This window comes from Anguilla anguilla, chromosome 7 (genome assembly GCF_013347855.1).
Source record: "Anguilla anguilla isolate fAngAng1 chromosome 7, fAngAng1.pri, whole genome shotgun sequence".
Taxonomy (NCBI): domain Eukaryota; kingdom Metazoa; phylum Chordata; class Actinopteri; order Anguilliformes; family Anguillidae; genus Anguilla; species Anguilla anguilla.
This window is the reverse complement of record NC_049207.1, coordinates 22,953,489-22,978,324: the sequence shown is the minus strand read 5'-3', so window position 1 is coordinate 22,978,324 and position 24,836 is coordinate 22,953,489. Positions and strand designations below refer to the sequence as shown.

The following is a 24,836-nucleotide window of genomic DNA, read 5'->3' as shown; positions in this document are numbered from 1 at the left end:
CGGCTGTTAGCAGCATCCTGGCCAATATTTAACATTGACTTTGTTCGGGTGCCAGATCGATTTTGCCAACTTGCCTTCAAGGGTCACTCGTAAACACCGTCCAATATCTTCATTCGTTTGTAATCTAGATGCTGAATCTGCATGTTCAAAAACACCTGTGTACCGTGGCTGTTTGAACCTCATTATAAAAAAGAAATTGCTGATGAATTTATACTTGGGAATGGATAAGAAGCCCAGTCTATTTTGAAGCCAGACTTTATTTTAAATTACAGATATAAAACCTAGATTACATATTCTTGATACTATATTATACAATTGAATAATATTTATAATAACATTGTTATGGATTAATAAAGAAAATATTTGAATTTAGCAAAAGAATATTCTCAGCTACATCAAAGCGGTCAGTGCATGTAAACATGGCTGTGTGCGCGTGTGTGTGCGTGTGTGTGTTCATGTACTGTAGGTGTGTGAAGTAAGCACCATAATGTTTGGGAGAAAGACTTTTTTTCTTCACTTTGGCTCTGCACATTTTAGATTTTGTAATCAAAGTATTCAAATGTGGTTAAAGTGCACACTCTGGCCTTTAGTTAAGGGTATTTTTATACACTTTGGTTCCACCAGGTAGAAATTAGAGAACTTTTTAGACATAGCCCCCCTGTTACAGGGCACCATACTGTTTGGGACATATGAATGTTAATGTAAATGAAAGTAGTCATGTTTAGTACTTTGTCGCATAACCTTTGCATGCAGTGATTGCTTGACCCACAGACATCACCAGGTGCTGAGTATTTTCTCTGGTGATTCTCTGCCAGGCCTTTACTGCAGCAATCTTCAGCTCCTGCTTGTTTTGAAGGCTAGTTGCCTTAATTTTTCTCTTCAGCATATGAAACGCATGTTCATTTGAGTTCAGATCAGGTGAATGACCTGATCTGTGGCAGCCATACGTGCCCAAACCATAACACCCCCACCACCATGTTTCACAGATGAGGGGTGCTTTGGATCTTGGGCGGTATGTTTTTGGTCGCCACACTTTGCTTTTGCCATCCCTCTGATGCAAGTGAATCTTGGTCTCGTCTGTCTAGTTTCCTCTTTTTTGATAACTTTGAAGGCTCTTTCAGGTACTTCCTAGCTAACTGTAACCTAGCCATCCTGTTTTAGCAGATAACTAACGGTTTGCATCTTGCAGTGTAGCCACTGTAGCTCTGTTTGTGAAGTCTCCTGTGGATAGTAATCACTGACACATACACAGCTGCCTCCTGAAGAGTGTTTCTGTTCTGTTGATCTGTCAGACAGGTGTTTGGGGTTTTTTCTTCATTATGGTGATAATTCATGGGTTATCAACTGGTCTATCATGGGGTTACCGAACCCTTGCGATTGCTGAGCTCATTAGTGCTCTCTTTCTTCTTAATGATGTTCCAAACCATTGATTTTGATAAACCTAAGGTTTGGCCTATGTCAAATACACTCCAAAGGCACTCTGAAACCTAGAATCAAGACTAGATACTGAAAGCTGTCTTATACCTGGATTAAGGCAGAAATTGAACACACCTGTCTAATCAGAAACACCTGTGAAGCCATTATGGTACCATTAAATGTGGGGACTATGTAGAAAAATTGCTACAATTTCTACATGGTGAAATCAAAATGTATGAAATAAAAGCCGAGAATCTGCACTTTAACATTATAGAGCTTGCTGTATATATGTGCGTGCAAGTGTACGTGTGTGTTTGTGTGTATGTGTGTGTGTGTGTGTGTACCTGTGTGCATGCATTATGTATTCATATATATCCTGTATGTGTGTGTACGTGCGCGCACAAGCACCTCTGTTTTTCTGTTTAAGAATAAACACAACCTGTCTTTCAAGCTCTCAAGAAGAAAAAAGGGCAAAAAAATGGAAAAAGCAAGAATAGCGGGTGAGTTGCAGGTGGTAACACAATGAAGCACAGGGCGGGCGGGGGTGGAGGGGGGAGGGGGAGGGGGAGGGGGAGGGGGAGGGGGGGTGGCAGGTGAATGAGTGCTATGAGGATTGGGAGTGACGCTCTCTGGTAATACCTCCCCTTCACAGAGGCGAGCCGGACAGACACCGCAGTGCGTGACTCACACCCAGGCCCCAGATCCCCACCACTCTCGCTCAGCCCGTAAATAACATTCGCAGGCTAATGCCGATACATCCCTGTCAATGAAATACCCTGTTTTTCCTCCTTTTGTTCGCTCGGGTCTCTCCTTCCCTCCCTCTCTCTAGCGACCGGCAGGACTACGCTGTAAATCACCGAACATTTCCCTGCCTCGCCATTACGATACGAGGCTCGGCGATTTCCGAAAGCAAATGCTCCAGAAGCGCTTTCCTTATTATTCCCGTTGATACCCTTTTCCTTGAATAATCGGCAGACGAAACGTACGCCTTGTTGTGTTTAGCGCAACACGGCGCAGTCACCTCAGAGGCTTCCACGGTGATGAATGTTTTTATTGCGGCGTCGGTAGTTAGCATGCAGAGGACGAGAGCCAAAATCCCTGTAGGTCGTGAGCTTTCTGCGCCCATATATCAGTGATTAGAATGTAGCACAGCAAACCGGCTCAGGACACACCAAAACAAGAAAAACACAACAGCCCCCCCACCCCCCTATTTTTGGAGGTTTCTTATTTTTCCCCTTCTGTCTTCTTCACCTCTTTCATTGTCTCTGTCTCTCTCCCTTTCCATTTTGCTCTCTTCTCTTCTATTTCCCTTTCTTTATTTCTCTCTCCCTCTTTCTCTCTTTCTCATATTCTCTCTCTCACTTTTGGTTTGGTTTAGGAGGCCACACAACGGGGAGGAGCAATGTCCCTATTTTGTTTTCATCCAGTAAATGTGTACAGCCCATTGAAGGAAAACCCATCTCCTTCCTACACCCTGGTCTAATTTAGGATTACCATAAAGTTAATTAAAGCACTTTTGGAGCCCTTCCAAATAGCTCGAACTAAATACTATTTTCAGATTTGAGCAGCAATGTGATCAAACAGTGTTTATTGAAGGAAATCAGCTTTAATTCGCTGAAATATTGGGTGCGCCAAAGCCATCCCGAAGCATTATGGGCTTAAAGGATATTTTATGTGTCACCTACAATGAAAACAGTAAAGAACACAGATTTCCCTTTGCATGGGTTTTAGCTGGGTAGGGAAAGAGCTGCTGCCCGTTATTTGTGTTCCCATTTCAGCCGTTAGAAGGCGAAAAGCCTTTAAAGCTCAACCATCGATCCAGAAGTAAGCCATATTAGACTGCAAATGTTTCTCAGATTCAACCCGCATAAGGAAATTCTACTGTGCGGTTGACCCTTTTTCAGCCATTAGGTCAATGCTTGGTTTAAAATTGCCCTATTATCTCGCTAAACCAAACATGGCACAGGTAATATTCCTGCTACACACTGAGAGGCCATGCCAGAGGTGATCTGCTTAAGGTTATTTGAAAGATCCCAAATAACTTTTTTCAGTTCATGTACTGGCACACTACCCTGGCGCTTAAACAGTTATCATTTCATATACACGCACCTCTTATGAAGGGGATGCATTCAGAATTTGTTTAGCTATTGATCACATCGGCAAAGAAAACAAAAAAATTTAAAAAAATGTAATATGTTCTTATTAACCTGTAATTATCCATTATATATTTATAATACAGCCTAATATTTACTGAAGCACTTCATGACACAAGGTGCCTTGCTAAATGGCTGTGCCTAGACTGGGATTTGAGCCTGCAACCTCTCAGGTACAAGCACTGATGGACTGGGATTTAAAAAGGGCCCTGGTATATGTGATAGACTGGACATATTTTTATGCCCAACACCAACCACAGTGGGCCTCAGAAGTTGTGTCATCATTCCCTTCAGGTTAATTTGCATTTTTGAGACTACTGGATCAACTAAAGGATGGCCTATGGGAGAAACACATGGAGTTTTCCTAATTCTTTCAAAATAATGCTTGACATTTGGACGTTTGTATAAAAAAAAGAATGCTTTTCATCCATTTTTTATAATAAAAAAAATTCTGTTATTTATTGTGCTAATGGCTAGGTGGTTAGCGACCCGTCACACAATTACAACATCCAGGCTTAGCGCTGGCCTGAGAGAAGGAGTGTGGGCATGGGAGATCAAGCACGGGTTCAACATTTACAGACTTGATGACGATGTGACACTAAATTGAAGTTCCATGAAACTAGAATATTGTTGATTTAGAGTTCAAAGTCGAACACCTATTGACCTATAATTTTTTTTTAAATGTCTTTGGTCGCTGAAATAAGTTATTGAATACAAATAATAAAAGACAAAATCATTTCGTATTTCTTTTTATTTTACTTTCCTTTTTTGATCTAAGTAATAGTCCATTCTGAGAGGCCCATGAGGCCCATAGTCAGGTGGCCCTTATGGCATTTGTCCACCCTGCCATGTTGCCAGTGTGCCACTGGGGACAGTGTCCAGTCCAGTCCAGTTTCTTTGATGCAATTTCTTGTATATGCATGATGACATGCAAATACCAACCATGCTCTTTAGGAAGATACAAAATCAGTTTAAAATCGATGATGTGTGAAGAACACTGTGCGTTTGAGTCGTCTGTACGAGGTCTTTCAATGTTTTCTTAACCGAGTGACACATTCTGTGACCCTTTCACCTCGTATATTCACATCCAGTTTCTCATATCCTGTCCCATTTTTATTATTTGAGAATCCTGTTACAAATACATAATATAATATGATCTAAAGCACAGTCCAATTCTTTTCTACTCTCAGTAAATAAAATGTTGGAGATGTGCCATTTAGCCAATAGTGTCATCGAGATTTCTCAGAGTGCCATGCGTTAAAATGTGATTACCACTCACGGTGCTGATGACAGCTAGCTTCTCACTCCTGTGAACCTGAAAAGTGCCTCCTTTGCAAACATCAGCACAGGCATCCACGCAGTTGCCACTTTCCGGAACCATCTTTTATCTTTTAATGACTTGTTGTTTTGTCAGACTTGTTTTTTGTGTTTTGTGTTTGCTGTTGTTGTTTCACATTATGTTTTACATGCATTAAGTAATTGCTTTTTTATGAAAGATTTGTAAATAATCAATAAAAGACAAAAAAAACACTTAGTGGGGCCATCTACCTACATAGTGAGGACCACCAAATATTCAGACAGACCTTTTTCTCTTTCATTAGATGAGAGGCATTTCCATGAGGTACAGACTATAGCAGGGCACAGCGCACACCCTACTGAAGGCTTCAGGCTTGCCAGGGTCAGTGCTTACTACTTAAATCAGTTAAATGATGTTCCTATCCAAATTGCTTCCTGTTTCTTATTGCTTCTCAGGGTGCTTTATGGCTCTGCTTCAGAGGCCCAAATGAAACACATCAGAGGAAACATAAAAAAGTACTGCAGCAAATACTGATCAGCACCCCCCGCATGTACGCACATGCTCACAGACTCATGGACACACACACACCCACACCCACATGCACCAGCACACACACACACACACACACATATAAAACACACAGAACCTCAAACACACCCTGATACACACACACTCACAGCCACACTCTTGCATGCACACTCACACAACCTCACACAGGCACACATGCACAAACAAAAACTCACAGAATACCACACACACCCTGATATGCACACACACTCACACCCACACTCATGTACACACACTCACAAACATAAACACACTCACACAACCACACACACATACACACACACAGTGTCACACTCACAAATACACACTCAGACAACCTCACGCAGACACACACACACACACACACTCACATTCACACGTACAAAAGTACATACTCATACAAACACATTCAATTACAGGACACAGTTACACATGGATGAATGCATGCATTCACATAATGGGTATACACACCTGTATGCACATATGTTCACTCATGTCAGTGTGCATGCCTGTTGGCACATGTGCATGGGTGTGTGTGCACAGCGTGTTCATATGAGTGTGTGAGCATGACTGAGGGGACAGGGGATGGGGGGGGGGGGGCAGAGCGGGGTGAGGTGGATGTGACAAATATTATCACCTCTCTCCTTTGTTCTGTCTAACTTGAAAACCAGTCGGTCTGAAACGCGTCACATCGACTCGGCGTTCCGCGGGTCGGGGTGCGACAGCGCGCGTTTGATCGCGCCCAATCAATGCTTTTCTGCTGCGCTTCATTTGGCTTTGATACGCGATAAATAATTACGCCGCGATTTGTCACATTCCGTCTGGTCTCGGGCTTTTCAAACAAACCGCCCCCCCCCCCCTCCCCACCCCGTTACAATCGAGCCTCGCGCGGCGCTGACGTTACCTTTCCCTTTGAAGCGCCGCGCTTGTTTATTTCATTTCGGTAACCGGCGCGCTGCTTATACATATTGTCCTTTGATTTCGCGCTTCCGCCGGAACGCGGTGACGAACGGAGAGCGGGGCCCCGAACGGCAGCTCGCCGGCGCCGTAGCGCGACGCCGCGGCTACACGGCGGCAGATTGGAGATTACTCCCACGCAGCTAACAGAAACCAGAGGGAAGCCCACAGCTGGGTGGCCTCGAACCCGACGCATCCATCCCTCTCCCTCTCATCCTCTTCTACTCCTCTTTCTCTATTCTTTTTAAAAAACTAGGAATGCACCTGCTCTTGCGGACTCAACCCTGAGAACACAGGATCGCGCAAAAAAAATCTCGCTCGACATTTTTCTTCTCTTCTGCCGTTTTTGTGTGAAAACGAGGTTCAAACGTTCACCTTTCCCTGTGCGCCGCCTTCGTTTAGTGATTAATATCATTCTTCTGCCGGTTCCGCACGCCCGACTCTTTTTCGGTTCGTTTTAGAGTCAGGTATTTGAGATCGCCGGCAGGCCAAAAAAAAACAAAAAAAAGGAAAACCTCTTCACCGATTAAGGCAGCTTGCCAAAAAAAATCTTCGAGCCTCTCGAAACTTTACAGGGAGAAAGGAGAAGGGAAAAAAAAGCAAAGAGCAGAGCGAGGTTATGAAGAGTAGCTCTTTCTTTTAAGAGCACTTCCGCTCGGCAATCACGTACGGGGTTCTCGAGCGGCGGCTCAAACCGCCGCTGCTCTGGGAGGCGGCATTCATCTTTAATTCAGCGGCGGTTACGGCGTTTGAGAGAGCGGCGCTCCGACTCCCGAGGCGGCGACGCGGGCCCTGTAAACAGACGCCTCTGCTCCTGTGTGGCTCGGTCCCCCTGGCCTCACCGTTAAAAGGAGCGCTGAGGAGGCGAACCTCTGGGGGGAGGCAGCGCAGGATTGACCAGAGCAAATGTGGAGTCGCGTAATCCTTCGAGAGGTTTCAAACCCTCAGTCACTAGCGCAATTAGATTCAGATACCAGATTACTGGGCAATTTTTTTTTAAAAATAACCTATTGGTTAAAGTCTAGTTTAAAGATACTATTGGTCACGCTTCTTTCATATGACTGTATGGTTTTGGGTAGCAACACGTTTCACTGAAAATTCTGAAAATTCTTATAAATCTGCGAGGGTGTTTAGAAATTTTACCCGTATCCAAAGTGTTAAAGCACATAATACATATTTGACCCAAGCCTGGACCTAAAGGCCCAAAGTTATTCTGTACTTAGCTCTTAAAATTCAGACCCAGCACAGGTTTGGAGCCATCGCCAGCCACAAATTCCTAACCATTGTGCATTTCTGTTATTTACAGAAATATAATTTTTTATCTCTTGAGACGGGGACTTAACATTTCTAGGTTAGGGATTTCAGTTTGCTGGAGACTGTGACAAATTTCTCAGCGAGGCTGATATTTTCACTGTCACCAGATCCGGTGATAAAATTTAGAGCAACCGGGAGACATTTATGGGTGGAAATTGGAAACGCTAACATTCGGTTTATGCATTTATAATGCCGGTTGCCATAAATTGGAAAGCCGTGAAAAAACAATGAAACACATTTCCCTGGTGGAGGCGCCCCCAGCTGTGCTCCTGCTGGGCTCTGCCCGGAAAACTGTGTCTTTCAGAGGTCAGTCTGTCCGGAAAAGTTGGGAATGCTGTGGTCCCACAAATGCCACGCATGTGCACTGGAAACTAAGATTTACATGATCCAGAGGAGCCGGGATCCTGAAAAAAAAAAACAGTAAGATTCACAGCAGCAGTAAATACAATGTGCACAGAGTACAGATTAATACACCACACTCCCTATCTCTCTCTCTCTTTCTCTCTCTCTCTCACACACACTCACACTCTTTCTTGCTGCTGCTCTTCCTCCCTCCCTCTCTGCCACTTTTCCATTCTCACTATCTCTCACTCTCTCCCATTTCCCTCACTCCCTCTCTCACTCTCTTTTTCTGCCTCCCTCTCTCAGTCTCTGTGTCCCTCCCTCCCTCTCTCTCTCTTTCTCTCCCCCCCTTTATTGTCTTTACTGAAGGAGGCATTCAGATTTCAAAACAGGACTAATAGAATGGTATTTTACCTTGCTCAGCTGGGTGAGATTGAGCCGCTGTTTTCGTTGTGCTGCTGGGTCATGGTGTCACCCAACACCATAAAAGGCATTCTGTCATGCTGCAGGCCCAGTGTAGCGGTGGCAGGGAAAGCAGCGGTAGCAGCGGCAGCAGCATTAATTATGGCTTTTGGAGCTGGCCCAGCGCTGTCTACAGACACAGTGATCCAGGCTCTACGGCGCAAGCCTGCCATCTACTGAGGATAGCTAGCGAATGCTTTAACATAGCAGCACACGCATGTGAATACATACACATGCACTCACCTTCACAGACACATGCACACACACACCGACACAAACACATACATAAGCACATACACACATGGTGACCTACACAAACACGCAAACACACTCACCACACACACACACACACAAACATACACACACACACACACGCACACACACACACACACACATACACACACACACACACTAACCTATATGAACACACACGCACGCTCACCTGCACAAGAACACACATGCACACACACGCACACTAACCTACATAAACACACATACATGTGCAACCACCTACATAAACACACACACACGCATGCACTCATGTACACAAACACAAATGCACATACATACTCACACTCACAAATGCACATACGCAAACACAAGCACACTCATCTGCATGCTCACACATTCAATCACACACACATAGGCTCACACCTCCATGCACACAATAAAAACACACACACACACGCATTCATACACACACACACACACACACACACACACACAAATTGTGATGAACATGCAAATGCATTCATCCATACACATGCTGCATTCATTCCAACACAATCATACACTATGCAGTACATTCACACACATGCACATGGATACATACACATGCACCTGCAAACACCTACATGCACATTTACGCACACACATATATACATGTTCACATGCGCAGACATACACGCATCTACCCATTCTGATGCTTAAACACGTTTGCAAGCAGGTACCAAGAAGGACCAATCACAATGAATGACAGCTGTCAGCTTTCAGAAAGCAAAGCCACAGGAGGAACAAACACTTTTTTGTTATGACACTGGCGTCTTAGCGTATAACACCCCTGGCATAGGCCCGCATTTAAAACAGCCGAGGTCCATCTTGAATGTTACATTGGCTATAAATTGAACTTCATCCTTCTCCCAAAAAAAAGATTCCTCCGTGGTACCTCTGCACTTACAACCCGCCCGTGTTCAAATACGCTTTACGTCGCTAATGCGATCGGCTAAGAAAACACTTCGCCTCATATCAGAGGTGGGAAATATAGAGCGGGATGCACTGGCGTGCGCCGGGGCGGCCGAACAGATAAGGGATATTTCCTTAGCCGTGTCTCGGGAATGATTCAAGCCAGCGCGAAGCTCAGTGGAACCTGGGATTTAATAAGCGAGCGTTACTTCAAGGAACAGCATGTATTATTCATCCGCACTTCTCTTAAATTCCCTCAAATCAAATTCAGCTCTCTCTGTTTGAGAGATCAAGTCCTCTGTTTGACACATATGGAATTGATTGAATTCATTTGATAGAGAGGGAAAAGTTTCTTTGTGGAAATGTGGAGGCTACTCCGACCCCTCCGCGCTGAAGGAAAAATCCTAGGCAGAATACAAAGAGGAACGTCGGAATGTGAATCGGAATGAAAAGGAGACCGGACCTGAATTCCCGGAGCAAGCGGCGATAAGGCAGTCTGTCTGTCTGTCTGGATGAGGCAGAATGTTCCGGAAAATAAAACGTAACTCACTTGAGGTATTCCCTGCTGTAAGGTACAAACCAGAAGAAGTTGCAGTAAAACTCTTCATCTGCATCCTTCATATTAAGAAATTCATGCTAAATATTTTATTTTGAGTATGCAAAAAAAAAAAACACTAGTGTAGATGGATCTTACATATTCTGATATAGACATACAGGAATGCCATCAGTGAAATTTATGCACAGGTCAGCCGTTCCCAGCATCTCATTCTCTCCACCCACTCCATCTCTACCTTTAGTCTGTTTTAACTGGTCTAAATTTTAACACGCTGGTGGAGGGGGAGGGGGCGGCAACAGAAATCCCACCGCAGGACACCAAGGCCAGGATCACTTTACTGTACATTAAAATGCGGTTTGCAGCGTGCCTTAAATATGCAGTTCTGCGTTTGTCCCTTTCGAATGCAAATCTGTGGCGTGTAAATGCACTGCAGCGAAAGGGAAATTGGTGCAAGGTCATCTTGACAGCCGTTGATGGTTGATTGCGGGCGTGGTTACAGGCACCTTCGGCTTTGGGCGTGAAGGAAGTTACCATCCCTGGCCGATGCAGGCGAGGGCGCTGACTTAGCCGCCGCCACCCTCAGGCCTCGCGCGCGGGAACGGAGGAGATTTCCCGTGCCCGCCGGTTTCGCGCGCGCAGCGTTTCATCAGAGCGTCCTCCTCAGGCTGGGCTTAACAGGAGACTGGCGCCCGAACAAGCTTAGCATAGCGCTGCACCGACAACCAAGGGAGCCTGAACGCATTCGGCCTAGGCACCACTGCAGCGGATTAAGGCACACAGCTGTACAAATCTATTGTAAGTCTCACTTACTGCAAGATTAATGTTGCAGTCTGTCGTCCATATTTGCGCGATCCTGTTGCCAAATATCCCGTTCAAATATCCCATGACGGTTTCCACCCCCCCCCCCCCTTCTATTCTTTGGTTCAGGGGGATTCAAATTCTCAGGGTCACCCACACACTCCATCCTACCCTTCTACCCCCAGTCCCCTCCCCCTCCTTTTTTGGCCAACACACATAACCTTGACCAAAAAGAGGGGACTTTAACACTTTAACATTCTTATCCAGAGCAACTTACACACATTATTACACACAACATTTTTTTTATTTTTTATTTTTTTATTTTGGTTTATAATATGTGACTCCGTAGTCATGACTGGTGAGGTATTTTTTGTTCAATGGACAGCTTCACGTCTTTTGTCATTTCCTGTCATTGCCTTGTGCCCTGTCCATATACACTGGCACCATAGAAAGACGCACAAAAAAACATGCAGCTGCATCCGGCCCGTCCCCGCCCACCGACCCACGCGACCGATGCGCCATTACCGCTACATTACCATAAAGTCGATGTGACGCGCGTGAAACGCAGCCCGGAACGGGAGCCTTAGCCGAGAGGGAGGACGAAGGTTCCGACAGGAACGGCGAAAAATGTTCCCCTTTCGTATTACTCAACGCGTTAACGACGTCGGCGAGGTTTCGAACGGCGCCTTGGTGAGGGAGAGGAACTCGTTAACGTAATCAGCGCCGCGGTCGGTCCGCAGTTTGTCACGTTTGTTTTTGGCCTCGCCCTCAAAGTCCGAGCGGGAGCCGCGTAATTATGGCCGAAGAACTGCGAGTTCCCGCTCGTCATCCTTCCTGCGGTCACAGCGCTCTCGCCATTTCTCTCCGCTAATGATGATGAAATCAAGGTAATTGTGCATGTAATGAACTCCCTGTATATGAAAATATTAATGTTTCCCACAATAATTACTTTTTATTTGATGCCATTGACTTGTGTTATCATGATTCAACTGAGACCTTTTATTATTAGTAGTAGTAGTAGTACTAGGAGGAGGAGGAGGAGGAGAAGGAGGAAGATGATGCTGATGATGATTTTTATTAATATTATTTACACTTCAATATCACTGTATTATTGCACATAGATATACTAGAATAACATGTACAAAGAAAGACTATACAGTCCATGGTATTGCCATAATTAACATAATATTCACAGTACAATATGAGGGCATAAAATGTGAAATACATCCTGGAATGTAACCATAACATTTTATAACAGGTTATTGCATCCTTTAATGTAACCCTGACATCCTCAGGGCCAGAGTCTTGCCTGTTACTTCATTATATATTCATAAACCTCTATTCCTGAGGTTGAACATATGTCAGTGCTGGGCTCGAGTAAGAGAGTGGTGGACCATGTTGCAGTGAAGGTATAAAGTATTTATGCAGCAGATTTTGGTTATAAGACACAGTCTAGACACACTGGATTTGCCTTTATCTTTTACAAATTTAGACAAGAGTTTATTGGTATTTCCCAGACCCCTCCTCCCTCCAGTTTTAAGATGAATATGAATAGGAACCACTAAATTTGGATCTTTATCCATCCAAAAAATTAAGTTAATTCTGGTCAGATTTAATTTGGGGAATTATCTATATAACCACAGTGTACTTAAGTGCGTAAGACTCTAGTAATTGTGTTGAGAGCTGCGAGCCTGGCTTCAATCAAAATCTGATTCCCAATTAAATGAAGATATTCGTTTTTCACATCAACTTAATTTTTGTGATTGCTGGAAATAAACAAGAGGCTTGAACTTGTCTCATTGAGTTAAACTCAGTGCCAAACATTGATTGGATCCGTTCCCTGGTTTTCACCTGGGCCGTGATGACACGTGTGTAGTTTGTCGCCCTGTTTGAGAGGGTCAAAGGTCAAACCTACTTTCCAGTTCCCTCTGAGAGCCGACCTCTTCTTCAGACTGTGAGTCACCCGCAGCCCTGAGGGTTAGCCCCACGCCGCTGCGGAAGAGTCAATACGCCTCCCCAGCTGTTACCCAGAGAAAAGTTTGCGCTCCGAGGTTCCCATGGCGACGCGGCGTCTCGTCGTGGCCGTGACGTCGCTTGCATCTGGCTAGCGCCCCGCCGGGGGTTTAGGAGAGGCTGCAGGGGGAGCGCAGTCTGGCCCTTGGGGTCACAGTGCATTAAGCACACTAATAAACCCATTAGGCGCAGATGTGTAGGCTGGCGGCTTCATCGCTGGTTAAAGGCGCGGAGATATATGTGAGTTTGGGTTTCCATTCATTACGCCAATGAGTTTATACGAGTTTCATATTACAATGAATGTGGCGGCGACCGAGCGGAACATTGCTCTGCTCCGGAACACTGGGGATACGGCTGCCGTGCCGACAGTGTGGCTGTCTTTTTTTTGGAGGGGGGGGGGGGGCATAAATATCAACAACTGCTATTTTAACAAATATTCCAGGTGTGTAAGCACCGTGAGCTCTTGAAACCGCAACTGCGTTCCTCCAGGTGACTTCGATAGAGATTCGCTCCTCCTATGCAGAGAGTTGTGACAAGCCGGGGCTGCTGTGACAGCATTGGTGGGTTAAGAGATGAATTGTTTTGCCTCCATTTACATGTGCGCTGGGCAGGGATGCCTCTGTCTTTGTCGAACACTATCACACCCACCGAGATCACAGCGGTACGCCAAATCACATTTCATCTCTGTCACAGAGCTAACGGACATCTGCAAATGGAGACCTGTCAATCTAATCAACGGCACGTGAATGGTATTAATTTATTTATTTATTTATTTTGTTTCTTACAGTGCATTTCTGACATTACATTACATTACATTACATTATAGGCATTTAGCTGACGCTCTTATCCAGAGCGACTTACAACAGTGTAACCAAACTCAGGATCAAGTCCACTTAAGTCCATTGAACAAAATGCAGATAAAAAGCCTTTACTATGATAGCATACATTAAGGAGAAACAAGATAGTCTGAACCAAAAAATGACATCTTGTGGGCAGCGTTATATTTGGCAATTGCCAAAAACAGTGTGGCAACTGTGACTGGAATATATTTAATTTATTTATTTGTTGCCTTTTTGGTGGTATTAAAGTAAGGCCCCTAACATATTCGTTTGTACTGATTTGTATCATCAAACGCATTTTATTCATATTGACTTTTTTTTATTGATGAAGCAATCATGCATTGGTTTCCCTAAATTATCAATTTCAAGTTTCAAAATAAATCATACATCAGCCTTTTTCTCTACTTAAGAAAATGAGGACTCTATGGAGAAAGAAAACTTTTGTTTTATTAAATTAACATCTCTGTGTTCAGCAGACATTCTTATCCAGAGCAACTTACACACATTATTACACACAACATTTTTTTTTTTTTTTTTTTTTTTTTTTTTTTTTTACATTTTAGGCATTTAGCTGACACTCTTATCTACAGCAACTTAAAAGAAGTATTTTTTCATACTCTTCTATTTATTTTTACATTTATACAGCTGGACATTTTAGTGATACAGTTCAGTTTCAGTGCCTTGCTCAATGGTAGAATGGCAGCTGGGATTCAAACCCACAACCTTTGTGTTACAAGGCCTGATTATATTGATCTGAGGCCAGTATGTAGTAAAGACATGCGTGCTACTGACTGCATGTTTTGGCTATGGAAATCATTAATTGAAAATCCTAGAAGATTACTCAGGGAGTGTTTTCAGATTTTACACTCCTTTACAGAATTAAAGTATTTAAAATACAAACTCAGGTTAGGTGTAATGTGGTGTAAGATGATGAATTTGAGTCCCCAAGTGGAGCACTGCCTTTGCGGTATTAAATAAGACCCTCACAATGCTTTTGGTTGTTTAAGAAGTGTCTATGTTAATGCAGGGCCCATGTGCAATATTATTATATGCACCTTAAAATTGTTTTAGTGGGAGAGCAGGATTTGTACGGGCCAGCGACCTGCTAACTTTCTCCCGTCTGTGAGTTGAGCGTAGTGCAGTTAAAATGATTAGGGAGCTGGTCTTGTAACTCTGAGGTGGTTGGGTCAGTTCCCAGGTATTGCTGTTGTACCCCTGAGCTATGCATTTGCTCAGTAAATTACATCAGTATATATCGTGCTGTATAAATTGCTGTCTGTATGCTAAATGCCTCGATGTAACACAGTGTAATGAGATGGAGGACAATGGAGCGCAGCAGAGCTCGTGGTTGAAAGTGGTGGTGGTGCACCAGTAGGGGGCGCTCATCATATGGAACCAAAGGATCCGGGACCAAGGACCAAAATGGCAGTGGAGCGCCAGGGAAGCCATACCACAGCAGGTGTTGTTTGGAAGAGGACTCAGACATTACAGATCCAGTTGTGCTTATCCTGATTCCTCGTCTTAATCATTATTAAACCAGCAATTTTAAGATTGATAAGCGTTTAATCAGTGAAATAAATCCGTTCCTCTCTACTTCACCTGTTGTGTGATGGCCATTCTGTTACAAAATGGCCGCCGTGCATCACACAGGTTGGCACCACACATTGGCAGCGGCTGACACGAGTTCCTCTTCACTTTAACTCTTTTAAGAGCCATAATGCAGAGTAAATGTGGCCCATTGTCATCACCATCATTATCATCATTATTGTTAAGCATTATCTTCGCTTACCAATATGCGGTGTTAATATTTTCCATAAAGATAAAGGAAAGACAATTTCCCTTTAGCTGGCTTAAAAAAAGAAAACAGGCCTGATTTATGATAGCATAACCCTTTGGTTGATAAACAGAGGAAATCTTATATTTGCCGTTAGCAGCTGGCATAATCTATCATAGAGTGAACCGTGGCCGGAACCAAATGGCCTTTAGTGTAAATTATTACAGGCAAGACTAATGTTTATGGATTCTGATTGGAGTATCTGTATTGTGCACTTTGTAATGGGCAGTCTAAATAAAATATGACCAAAATATACTAGTACTTATCTTATATTGTTGTAGCGGGCATAAAAGGCCGTTTCACCGCCACCTAAAAATAAGAACGGGGGAGGGGGGTGGGGCAGTTCATTGCTCTTTCTCTGATCTGTTATATGTCAGGTAGCCATTTTGGCTCTGCTCTTTTTCTAATCGCTGTGAGCGGAATCTTTTACAGCACACTGATTGGGTTGCAGGCTGAGAGCCACCGGTCTATAGCAATCACCAGACCCTGCCAAACGAGCCCCAAAAAGCAATTGAGACAGAGCGCCACCACAGAATGAGAACAAGACAGACAGACCTACAGGCGCTGCGGACGGAACGTCAGCCGCCCTCAACTGCACCTGCCACTGCGCGCTTAATAAAAACACAGCCTCTATTTGTTTATTCCATTTCACCAATCGAATTGGCGCACTCTTAAATCAAGCCATCGCATTTCATCAACGCAAGACCAGAAGAATTCTTGCTGTTTGTAAGCTGGGGATGTGGGGTGGGGGGGGGGAGGGGGGGTGGAGAGAGAAAAAGAAAAGATAAAATAAAAAAAACAAAAAGGACTGGACGCATTTGGATTTAAGAAGGTCTCGTTTATTCGCCTACCCTGACAGCGCAGCGGTAGGGACAGTGTGAAGCCGGTATCGTCTGCGGCCCTCCGAGAGCCTCAAACAGCTCCGCCACGTTTAATCCCCCAAACGGAACGAGACAGATAACAGAGCCACTGCTGGCCCCTTCAGTACCCTCTCAGCCCCGCTGAAACAGCCTTACGCCGAGAACGACGCTCCAACAGGCCCTCAAACAGCGGGAGGGAGGGGCTTAAAGCTTTCGACCAATCAGACGACCGCGTCTCAGTGCGGAACAAAGGCGGTTATTGATCTGTTCAACATAAAGGAAGTGCGAGAAGAAGCCGAGGAGACCAGAGTCGACGGGCGCGTGTGGGAGGGGGTTGGAGGGCTTGTCTTGGTAAAGCTTCAGGCCTTTCCCAATGACCTCTGTGAGACTGCTACAAAGCTGCTGCTCTTGCTGGTTTGTTAATTAACACAGCAAATTCAACTGTAAACATGAGGTCATGCTGCCTCAGGCAAAGAGTTTATCTTTGTGTTTTTTTTCCCCCCTCCAGGGCAATATTATCACCTGTGGTTTTGTCAAGATCACATGCTTGACAAATTATATTTATATTTTTAATTTAAAAACATGAAAGGCTCCCAATTACTGGTAATAAATAACAAACATTAAAAATAAAGCAGCACACACACAAACGCGCACACACACACGCACGCACGCACACACACAGAGGAAGGGCATAACTATAGTGTTGCAACCTGAGGGATAAAAAAAACATATCCTCCTTCTTAGAAAATGAGAGAGCAAGATTTGCTCAAAAGCACAGTGCACCCTTGCATTGTTTATTTATGAACCTGTCCTTTTGTTCATGTTAGCTTTGGGATCATGCTTTTTATTACCATTGCTTGTGCAAATTTTCATAAAAAGCTATTTTCCCTTAGTACAAAATAAGCCACTTCAGCCTGAGGGGAGGAGGAGGGGGTCAAGCATAAGAGAGTGCCTTGTGGATTGGGTAAACAGCTCTTAAGGCTGAAAGATTTTGTCATTGACACCCATCGAGATATTATTTTCTGCTTATTTTCTACTCTTTTCAATAACTGACATTTTTATTGCATAACCTCAAGGCAAATATATCAGTGACAATGTAGATTTTAATTATAAAATATATAAATGGCAGCAACTGCCAGCTACTTTTACATGTATAAAATATAGTACAGAATTGAAAATAAAATATAATGTTTAGGAAAATCTATTTTCGAGTTGGACTAGAGTGAAATATGTTGCCTTATTGTCAGATTATTAGTTTACTAACCAATTAATTTGGTTTTACAGAAAATCAATTATGTCACCATAACTACTGAAGTAAAAATGAACAAAATGTGAATTCTCTCCTATGCAAACGTCACTACATTTTACTTGTTGAATGCTACTTTGGCAAAAATCATAATGATTACATTTGCTCTGAGTTCAAAAACAAAAAAAGAAAACATAATAGAAAGGAATAATTGCCACACAAAATAATTTTACAGATCATTTAGATGTGTTTACGCTCATAACCATTTTATATGTTGGGTAGTTTTTTATGAAGAAAGATGTTAAAGTGCTTTTAAATGCAACTACAATGCTATATTTGCGAATTGAGAGCCTAGACAGCCAAAATGACAGGTTCTCCTTAAATTTATCTTTCTTGTGTTCTTATTTATAAAACAAAACACATAGTTCGGTGCACCAAGGCATGAAATGAAACAAGCTAACTATAATGCCTTGGATTACAAATAGAAACACAATTTAAAAGTAGTGCTGAACACAACAATTATGTGAGGGTTTGCAGCTAATTCAGTCTGGCCTGCAAGGGCTTGGGTGTCAGCCTGATTTAGGACAGCACCACATTTAAGGTCGCTGCAAAATTCACACAATCAAGGGCACCACAGGTCAAGAAAACCAAAAGAAAGACTTTGACTGGACAAATCAATACAAATAGATAAGATTCATAAGGGTTACCTGCTAACTTTTATACTTGGAAAACTGAAAATTACACTTAAAATTGGTACATAACACTATCATAAGCATGATATAACACCTGTATAACAATTCTGACAGTCATGCATATGATAGTGTTATCATTTCTGTCACAACACCTAAAATGTTCTTACTTCAGGCAAGGCAGCCATTATGGTTGATGGCACATGTAAATTAAATAATTCACTCAGTTCAAAGGAAATGTATTTATTATATACAGCGCCAGCTCCAGGTCCTGCAGGCTGCAGTGTCTGTAGTATTTGCTCCAACCATTGCACTACACCATCTGATTTCACTAATGAGCTTACTTCCTGACAGCGATGGTTACTGAGCTGAATACAGACAGGGTAGAAAGCAGACCCTTAAAGGTCAAGGCTACTGGATTCAAACTGGTCATATTATCCAGAAGTGACAATCGACTGTCTTCTTAATATTTCTTTCAAGTTTTTATCCTAATTATAACTATTAAATCATAATAAACACTATTAGATTATTGTGATCTGTTCAGCAAACAAGGATAGGGTGGACATGTAGACCTATCCTGTGGTCATTAACATCCATATCCGTGAGATATGTCATATGTAAACCATTCCTCATCGCTAGCTAGGTTAGAACCGGTTACAGCAGTAACTTTACACTACCAGACAAAACAAAAGAAAGCAACATGAACTAGATTTTACCATTGTATAGTTAAACCTGAATATCATTCAATGTGTAATAACGATGTAACACTGAGCTACTGTACACTAACATTAGACTCAATAGCAGTCTCAAACTCTGGACATTACACCCAAATAAATAAAGTCTTTGATTCCACATGTCTAAGCTTGAAAGCTATTTCATTGTTGCTGGCTAACAGTAGGCCTACTTATCGATCCACCGTGTTCTGTGATAAGTTCCAGGCAAAAAAGAGCACTGCAAATACTAACTGTATGGGTAATTGTAATAGTGTAGTGCCCATGGGCTCCAGAAATAAGAAGCAATTTCTTGGAGGTCTCTTCATTTTTGTGAAAAGAAAAAAGCGCGTTGCTCTCTTCCCATCCAGAGAAGGGGCAATGCTTAACCATTTTCAGCTTGCCTTACTCACACAAAAGAGGCAAGAGTGTCATTTACATATTACATGTGCAAACGACTTAGCTGGACCTAAGGTTTTTTTTATCTAGCTAACACCCAGTTAACCCCACCCACTGAAAACCTGGCATTTAGCCAAGGGGAAAGCGAGCCAATTTTGACACAGGTTTTTCTAGCTTTGTTTCTTTTTTTACAGGAATCATTTGAAATATTTCTTGGTTGTTTGTGAATGCAAAACAGTATTAAAACAACACATCAGTAAATAATTTCAGTTTCCTGGACCTTTAAACTGATCATTGGACTCAATCTGTTTTCAATCATTTCCCTCAATTAACAATACAGCTATTTATTCACAAATTGCTCAATACCATCAGATATAGCGAGTTCATCTGAATTAGGCTAATTTGGTAAGCAATAAAATACTTTTATTGCGCACATTTTATTAACATTATTCAAAAATTGCGGATACAGGTACTCTCTGTCCTCAGCACCCACACTCTGAGAAAGAATATTCATGAAACTTAAACAATCTTGAAGCACAGGTTTTGTTGTCTTTCTTGAAGCTTGTGCTGAAAGCTAACATGGAAGTTAACAGAGTACTTTGTTACGTGTACTCTGTGATTAAAACTGAAGAAGATGTGTGTTTACCTGCCGATGGATTATTCAGATCATTGGTACACTTAATCAAAGAAAATGAATGAAAACACATTGAGACCAATGATCAGTTTAGGGGGAAGGTTTCTACTTTCAGCTCAGACACCACCACTGTCAGGAAGGAAGCTCATTAGTGAAATCTGGTGGTGTAGTGGATGGTTGGAGTAAATACCACAGACAGTGCAGCCCATGGAACCAGGAGTTGGTTGAGTAGTGCTGGGCTACAGCTTTCCTGACATAAAAACTAAAACATCACATTTAGTATTGGATTTTAGCATTTGATTTTTTAAAAATCCCTCTGTGAAAATGCAGAGGGAATGTAGGTGTAGACGAGAAAAAAAAAGGTGAGGAAAGTAGTGATGCTCCAGAAAAAGACAAAACAAATCACAACAGAGCACATAATGCCTCCATTTTTATTAATTTACTCTACAGTATACAAAGTCTCACACACTAAATGTTCAAAAAAATCCCTAACACTTTGTAAACAATTACATTTTCTGCTCGTCAACAGAATTTTTATTATTATTTTTTTTCTTCTTCATTTTATTTGCCAGCGAGCGATGTACTTCTGACAACTGAAGATGCACAGCTGGGATTGCCATGGCCTTCTCGACGGCGACGGCCATTAGAAAATGTTCTCACAACATTTAAACAACGTTGCACTGACGTCGTCACAGTAACGTCGACACTACGTACGGTCAGGCGCGCGGTAAACAACGGGGCGCTTTTCGGGAGAGTTTGGAGTCACAGTGAGAACCAGGCCCTGGGGGACAGCGCCGTGAGCCCAGCGCTGCTGTGCGAAAATCTGCATAATTCACTCCTTCCGTTAGTAAAAATCAGTCTCTCTCTGTGAAAACCCACCGATAGAAATCACATTTCTATTTAAAAACCTCTAATAGAACATTATATGTAAAAACATAGTATGTATAGAGATATATATATATATCTTATTTCTACAAATTATTTATTTTTTTTATTGACAATACCGCAAGCAGCGGCTCTCTCCTCAACAGGAAAGCAGTAGTGCAACAGACCTTAGCAGGATATTTTTTTTCAAAGGAAAATTGTCAAGTATATGAGCTCTGTAGCCTCGGTAAACAAGAGCTCAGTTAAAGCTCGATGACCAAATCCCGCCCTCCCTCCCCCCCACCAAACCTCTGTCCCCTCCCCACCCCTCCTTCAAAAAAGTGACTTTTGGTTCTAACTAAAAAGAGAGAGAAAGAAAAAAAAACAGTAAACAGGCCATAAACAGCTTGGTCGTCTTGGTGACGGCAGGCACTGACCCTTGAACTTTGACAACTGTTAACTGTGCGACTATGAGTGAACAAAAAAGGCATTGAAGAAAACAAATGGCCTCCAATCTAGGGGATCCAGACAGAGTGGCGTTCCAGTGAAAGAAAGGACGGGGGAAAAAAATAGACCACATATTTTGGCTTCTTGTTGACAGTCCGTTTTAAGGCTAAACACCCCCTCCCCCCCATATTTTTCATTTTACTTTTTCTTCTTGAACAAGCTTTTTATCTTGGACGAAGACCTCTTCAATTTATCGCCGTTCTCGCAGGACTCCTGAGACGACATGGACTGCATCTTTTCCCTGGTTACTTTGACCTGCTCGTCCAGCCCGGTCAGGGAAGGGTAGCGGGCTTCCGAGCCGGGCGGTGGGCCGGCCGGCAGCTGGCTCAGGCTGTAGGACTTCTCCAGTATGCCGTTGTAGACCACCTTGCTCATGGGGTTAAAGGTCATGCTCTGCGATTCAGTGAGAGCTCGCGTCAGGTCGGGCGAGCCCTTGTGGGTCAGCTCTAGGGCCACCCGTGAGTCCAGCGCCTGCAGCTCCTGGCCGAGTGGCTCCTCCCTGGAGATCTTTCGGGTGGGGGTCTCCTGGCCCCCAGTCCTCCGCCCTGAGGACGAGCAGAGTGACTCTGTGTCCGAACACGTGTCCAGGCTGTCCCTAGAGCAGAGGAAAAGTGGAGGGAGAGAGCAACACAGGGTGATTACCTAGAGCTTAGCACGCCACTGCTAACACCAGAGGGCTAACACCTAGAGCCTAGCACACCACTGCTAACACCAGAGGGCTAACACCTAGAGCCTAGCACACCACTGCTAACACCAGAGGGCTAACACCTAGAGCCTAGCACACCACTGCTAGCACCAGAGTCTTGTTGTCTACACAATAAATGTAATGTAACCTCCGCTAACACCAGAGGGTTATCACCTACAGCCTAGTTCACCTCTGCGAACACCACAGGGCTATCACCTGCAACCTGACACACTTATTCTAACACCACGGTGCTATCACATAGAGCCTACCACACCGCTGCTTGCACCACAGGGCTACCACCCACAGCCTAGCACACCACTGGTAACTGCTAAGAGCCACATCCTAAAGCAGACCATGAAGGCTACTATCATAACCACCATCAGGCCATACTGACCTAATTCCTATCACCATGCACAAGCTCTCACTAACAGCTACATTTAACAGATGATCTACCCCCCCAAGGCATCTTGTCTGTTCTGCATTTGCTTACACACAGTTAACTGCATTTTCTCAAATCACATAATACTGTAGATAACACTACTACTAATACGACTAGAACTACTAACGCTACAACTACTACTACTATGACTACTACTACTACTAATAATAATAATAATAATAATAATAATAATAATAATAATAATAATAATAATAATAATAATAATAATAATAATAATAATACCCCCTCCGCTCCGTGGTGAAGAAGATGTGGTCCTCCTCTTCCTCTGGGTGGTGGGACAGGGGCGTGCTGGCCATGGAGAGGAGGTCAGGGTCGGGGGAGAGCAGGCCGGGGGGCTGGGAGCCCAGCAGGCTGCGGCGGGAACGACACATACTGCTGCTGCGCGACAGGGGGGGTCTCATCAATGAGGCTGCTGCTGGAGGGGGGGGGGGGGGAGAGAGGGAGGGGGAGGGGTCAGACTCGGGGGACGCATTTAGAAGGTGGTCTTTACAGTGCCAGCGTCTCTGCTGAAACCGTAGAGGAGAGGCGTGGGCAGAGGCATTTTAAATACTTCTCTCTCAAAGCTCTGTGGATCAAAGTGGGTCAGATCTACAGAAAGTGTATTTGGTTAGCAAAGCATTATTATTCAGCAGCGATACATCTACCAGACCGAACAAAACAAACCCAGAGCAATTCACCCGTGACCTACGCACTAGTAAATGTCAAACGGAGGAGGGTTCCGTGCCGACGGCGTACGTACAGGTGAACTGTGGAATGATTGGCGGCGTGTCCTCGTCCAGGTCGTCCACCCCCCCGGCGATGGGGTACGGGGGCACGGAGACCCTTGGCATGACCACCCAGCTGTGGTCGGAGTAGAGGGTGGCGGTCAGATTGGGCAGGCCCGAGTTGTTCACCACGGGGAAGCCGCACAGCTTCTCGATCTGCTGCCACCTGTGGAGACGCTCGCGCAGGCAAGCGGTCACCTCTGACAGGGATTTCCTGCGACACGGACAGACACAGCACCACGGCACCCGATTAGACACAGCCATGTTCACCAATCAGAAGGAAGAATTACTGCGACACAAATAGCTGAACCTTTTTGACCAATCAGAGAAAGGTGTATTGTGGCACAAATAACTGAACCTCATCTACCAATCAGAGAAGGTTTTACTGTGACAAGCACACAGCACACGCCAAACTATCTTAACCAATCAATCTGTAGAGCTTTGCTTAGACAAACAGAAAAACTGCAGCACACATCAGACCAAAATAGAGGTGAGCCCAGCCAGATAAGGGATGTCCAGCAGCATACATGGAGCAACATGGAGACCACACAGAGAAAGCTGTTCTGGGATGGAACCACACATTTCAAATGCGCAACCATTTCAGAATGCACAAGCACAAACGGAAACTTGGTCAGTATGCAAGTGTGCAAGTCAAGTCAATTCCTGGAAACATTTGTTGTATCATTTCAATCTCCAGAGAAATTTGTGTCAAGCTAAAATTCTCTCCAGTGTGTCAATGTAATAGAATGTGTAATGACTGCACAAAAAAGCGCAAAAAAACATAAAGTATAAGAGTATGAAGTATAGCATTTGATTCTTGCAAATGCTTTAACATCTCTAAACCTCTTTCCCTGATCTAAGCTTAAGAAGTAACAGTTTGATATGATCAGGGATACAGTGAAGGCATTCAAAAGCTTAAAATAAACACATAATATAATAAGTTGAAATATATCTCGGAAAATAAATGCTTGTCTGTTCCTGACATCAATGTCAATTACTGTTTATTTGTAGAGCTATGTCTACACTGTCTCAGATCTCCTTACCTCAGGATGCATGTTCTCACATCTGAGTTCAGTGAAATAAGATAATATAGTATTGTTTTTCAGTCTGCCTTTCTGACTAGCGATGAGCCTGCCTTTAAGAACCTCAAAGTCAGCAGGGCCCTGAGGTATGGAGGTGCAGTATTTGACTGGTAGGAGATTCTCCATCCTCTCCCTGGTTCATGAAGCCCCCTTTTGAAATTTAATTCAATTCAGATTATTGAGTAGTGCCTTTTATAGATACATTGTACAAAATACACTTTTTAGGA

General features: G+C 43.5%; 1 protein-coding gene across 3 annotated transcripts in view; it reads right to left on the bottom strand.

Annotated features, from left to right (window-relative positions):
• Window positions 1-21,442: 21,442 nt before the first annotated feature.
• The window catches only part of stim2b (stromal interaction molecule 2b), a 48,625-nt gene continuing 45,231 nt past the window's right edge, over window positions 21,443-24,836 (bottom strand). For 2 of the 3 annotated variants that reach the window (XM_035427183.1, XM_035427185.1), the window contains exons 10-12: window positions 23,503-23,741; window positions 22,986-23,178; window positions 21,443-22,213 (exon numbers count right to left, since the gene is read on the bottom strand). In XM_035427183.1, the coding sequence (XP_035283074.1) occupies window positions 21,757-22,213; window positions 22,986-23,178; window positions 23,503-23,741 (889 nt within the window). In that variant the 3' untranslated portion in view covers window positions 21,443-21,756. The remainder of the gene's footprint in view (window positions 22,214-22,985; window positions 23,179-23,502; window positions 23,742-24,836) is intronic. The other variant, XM_035427184.1, reaches the window with a different exon arrangement.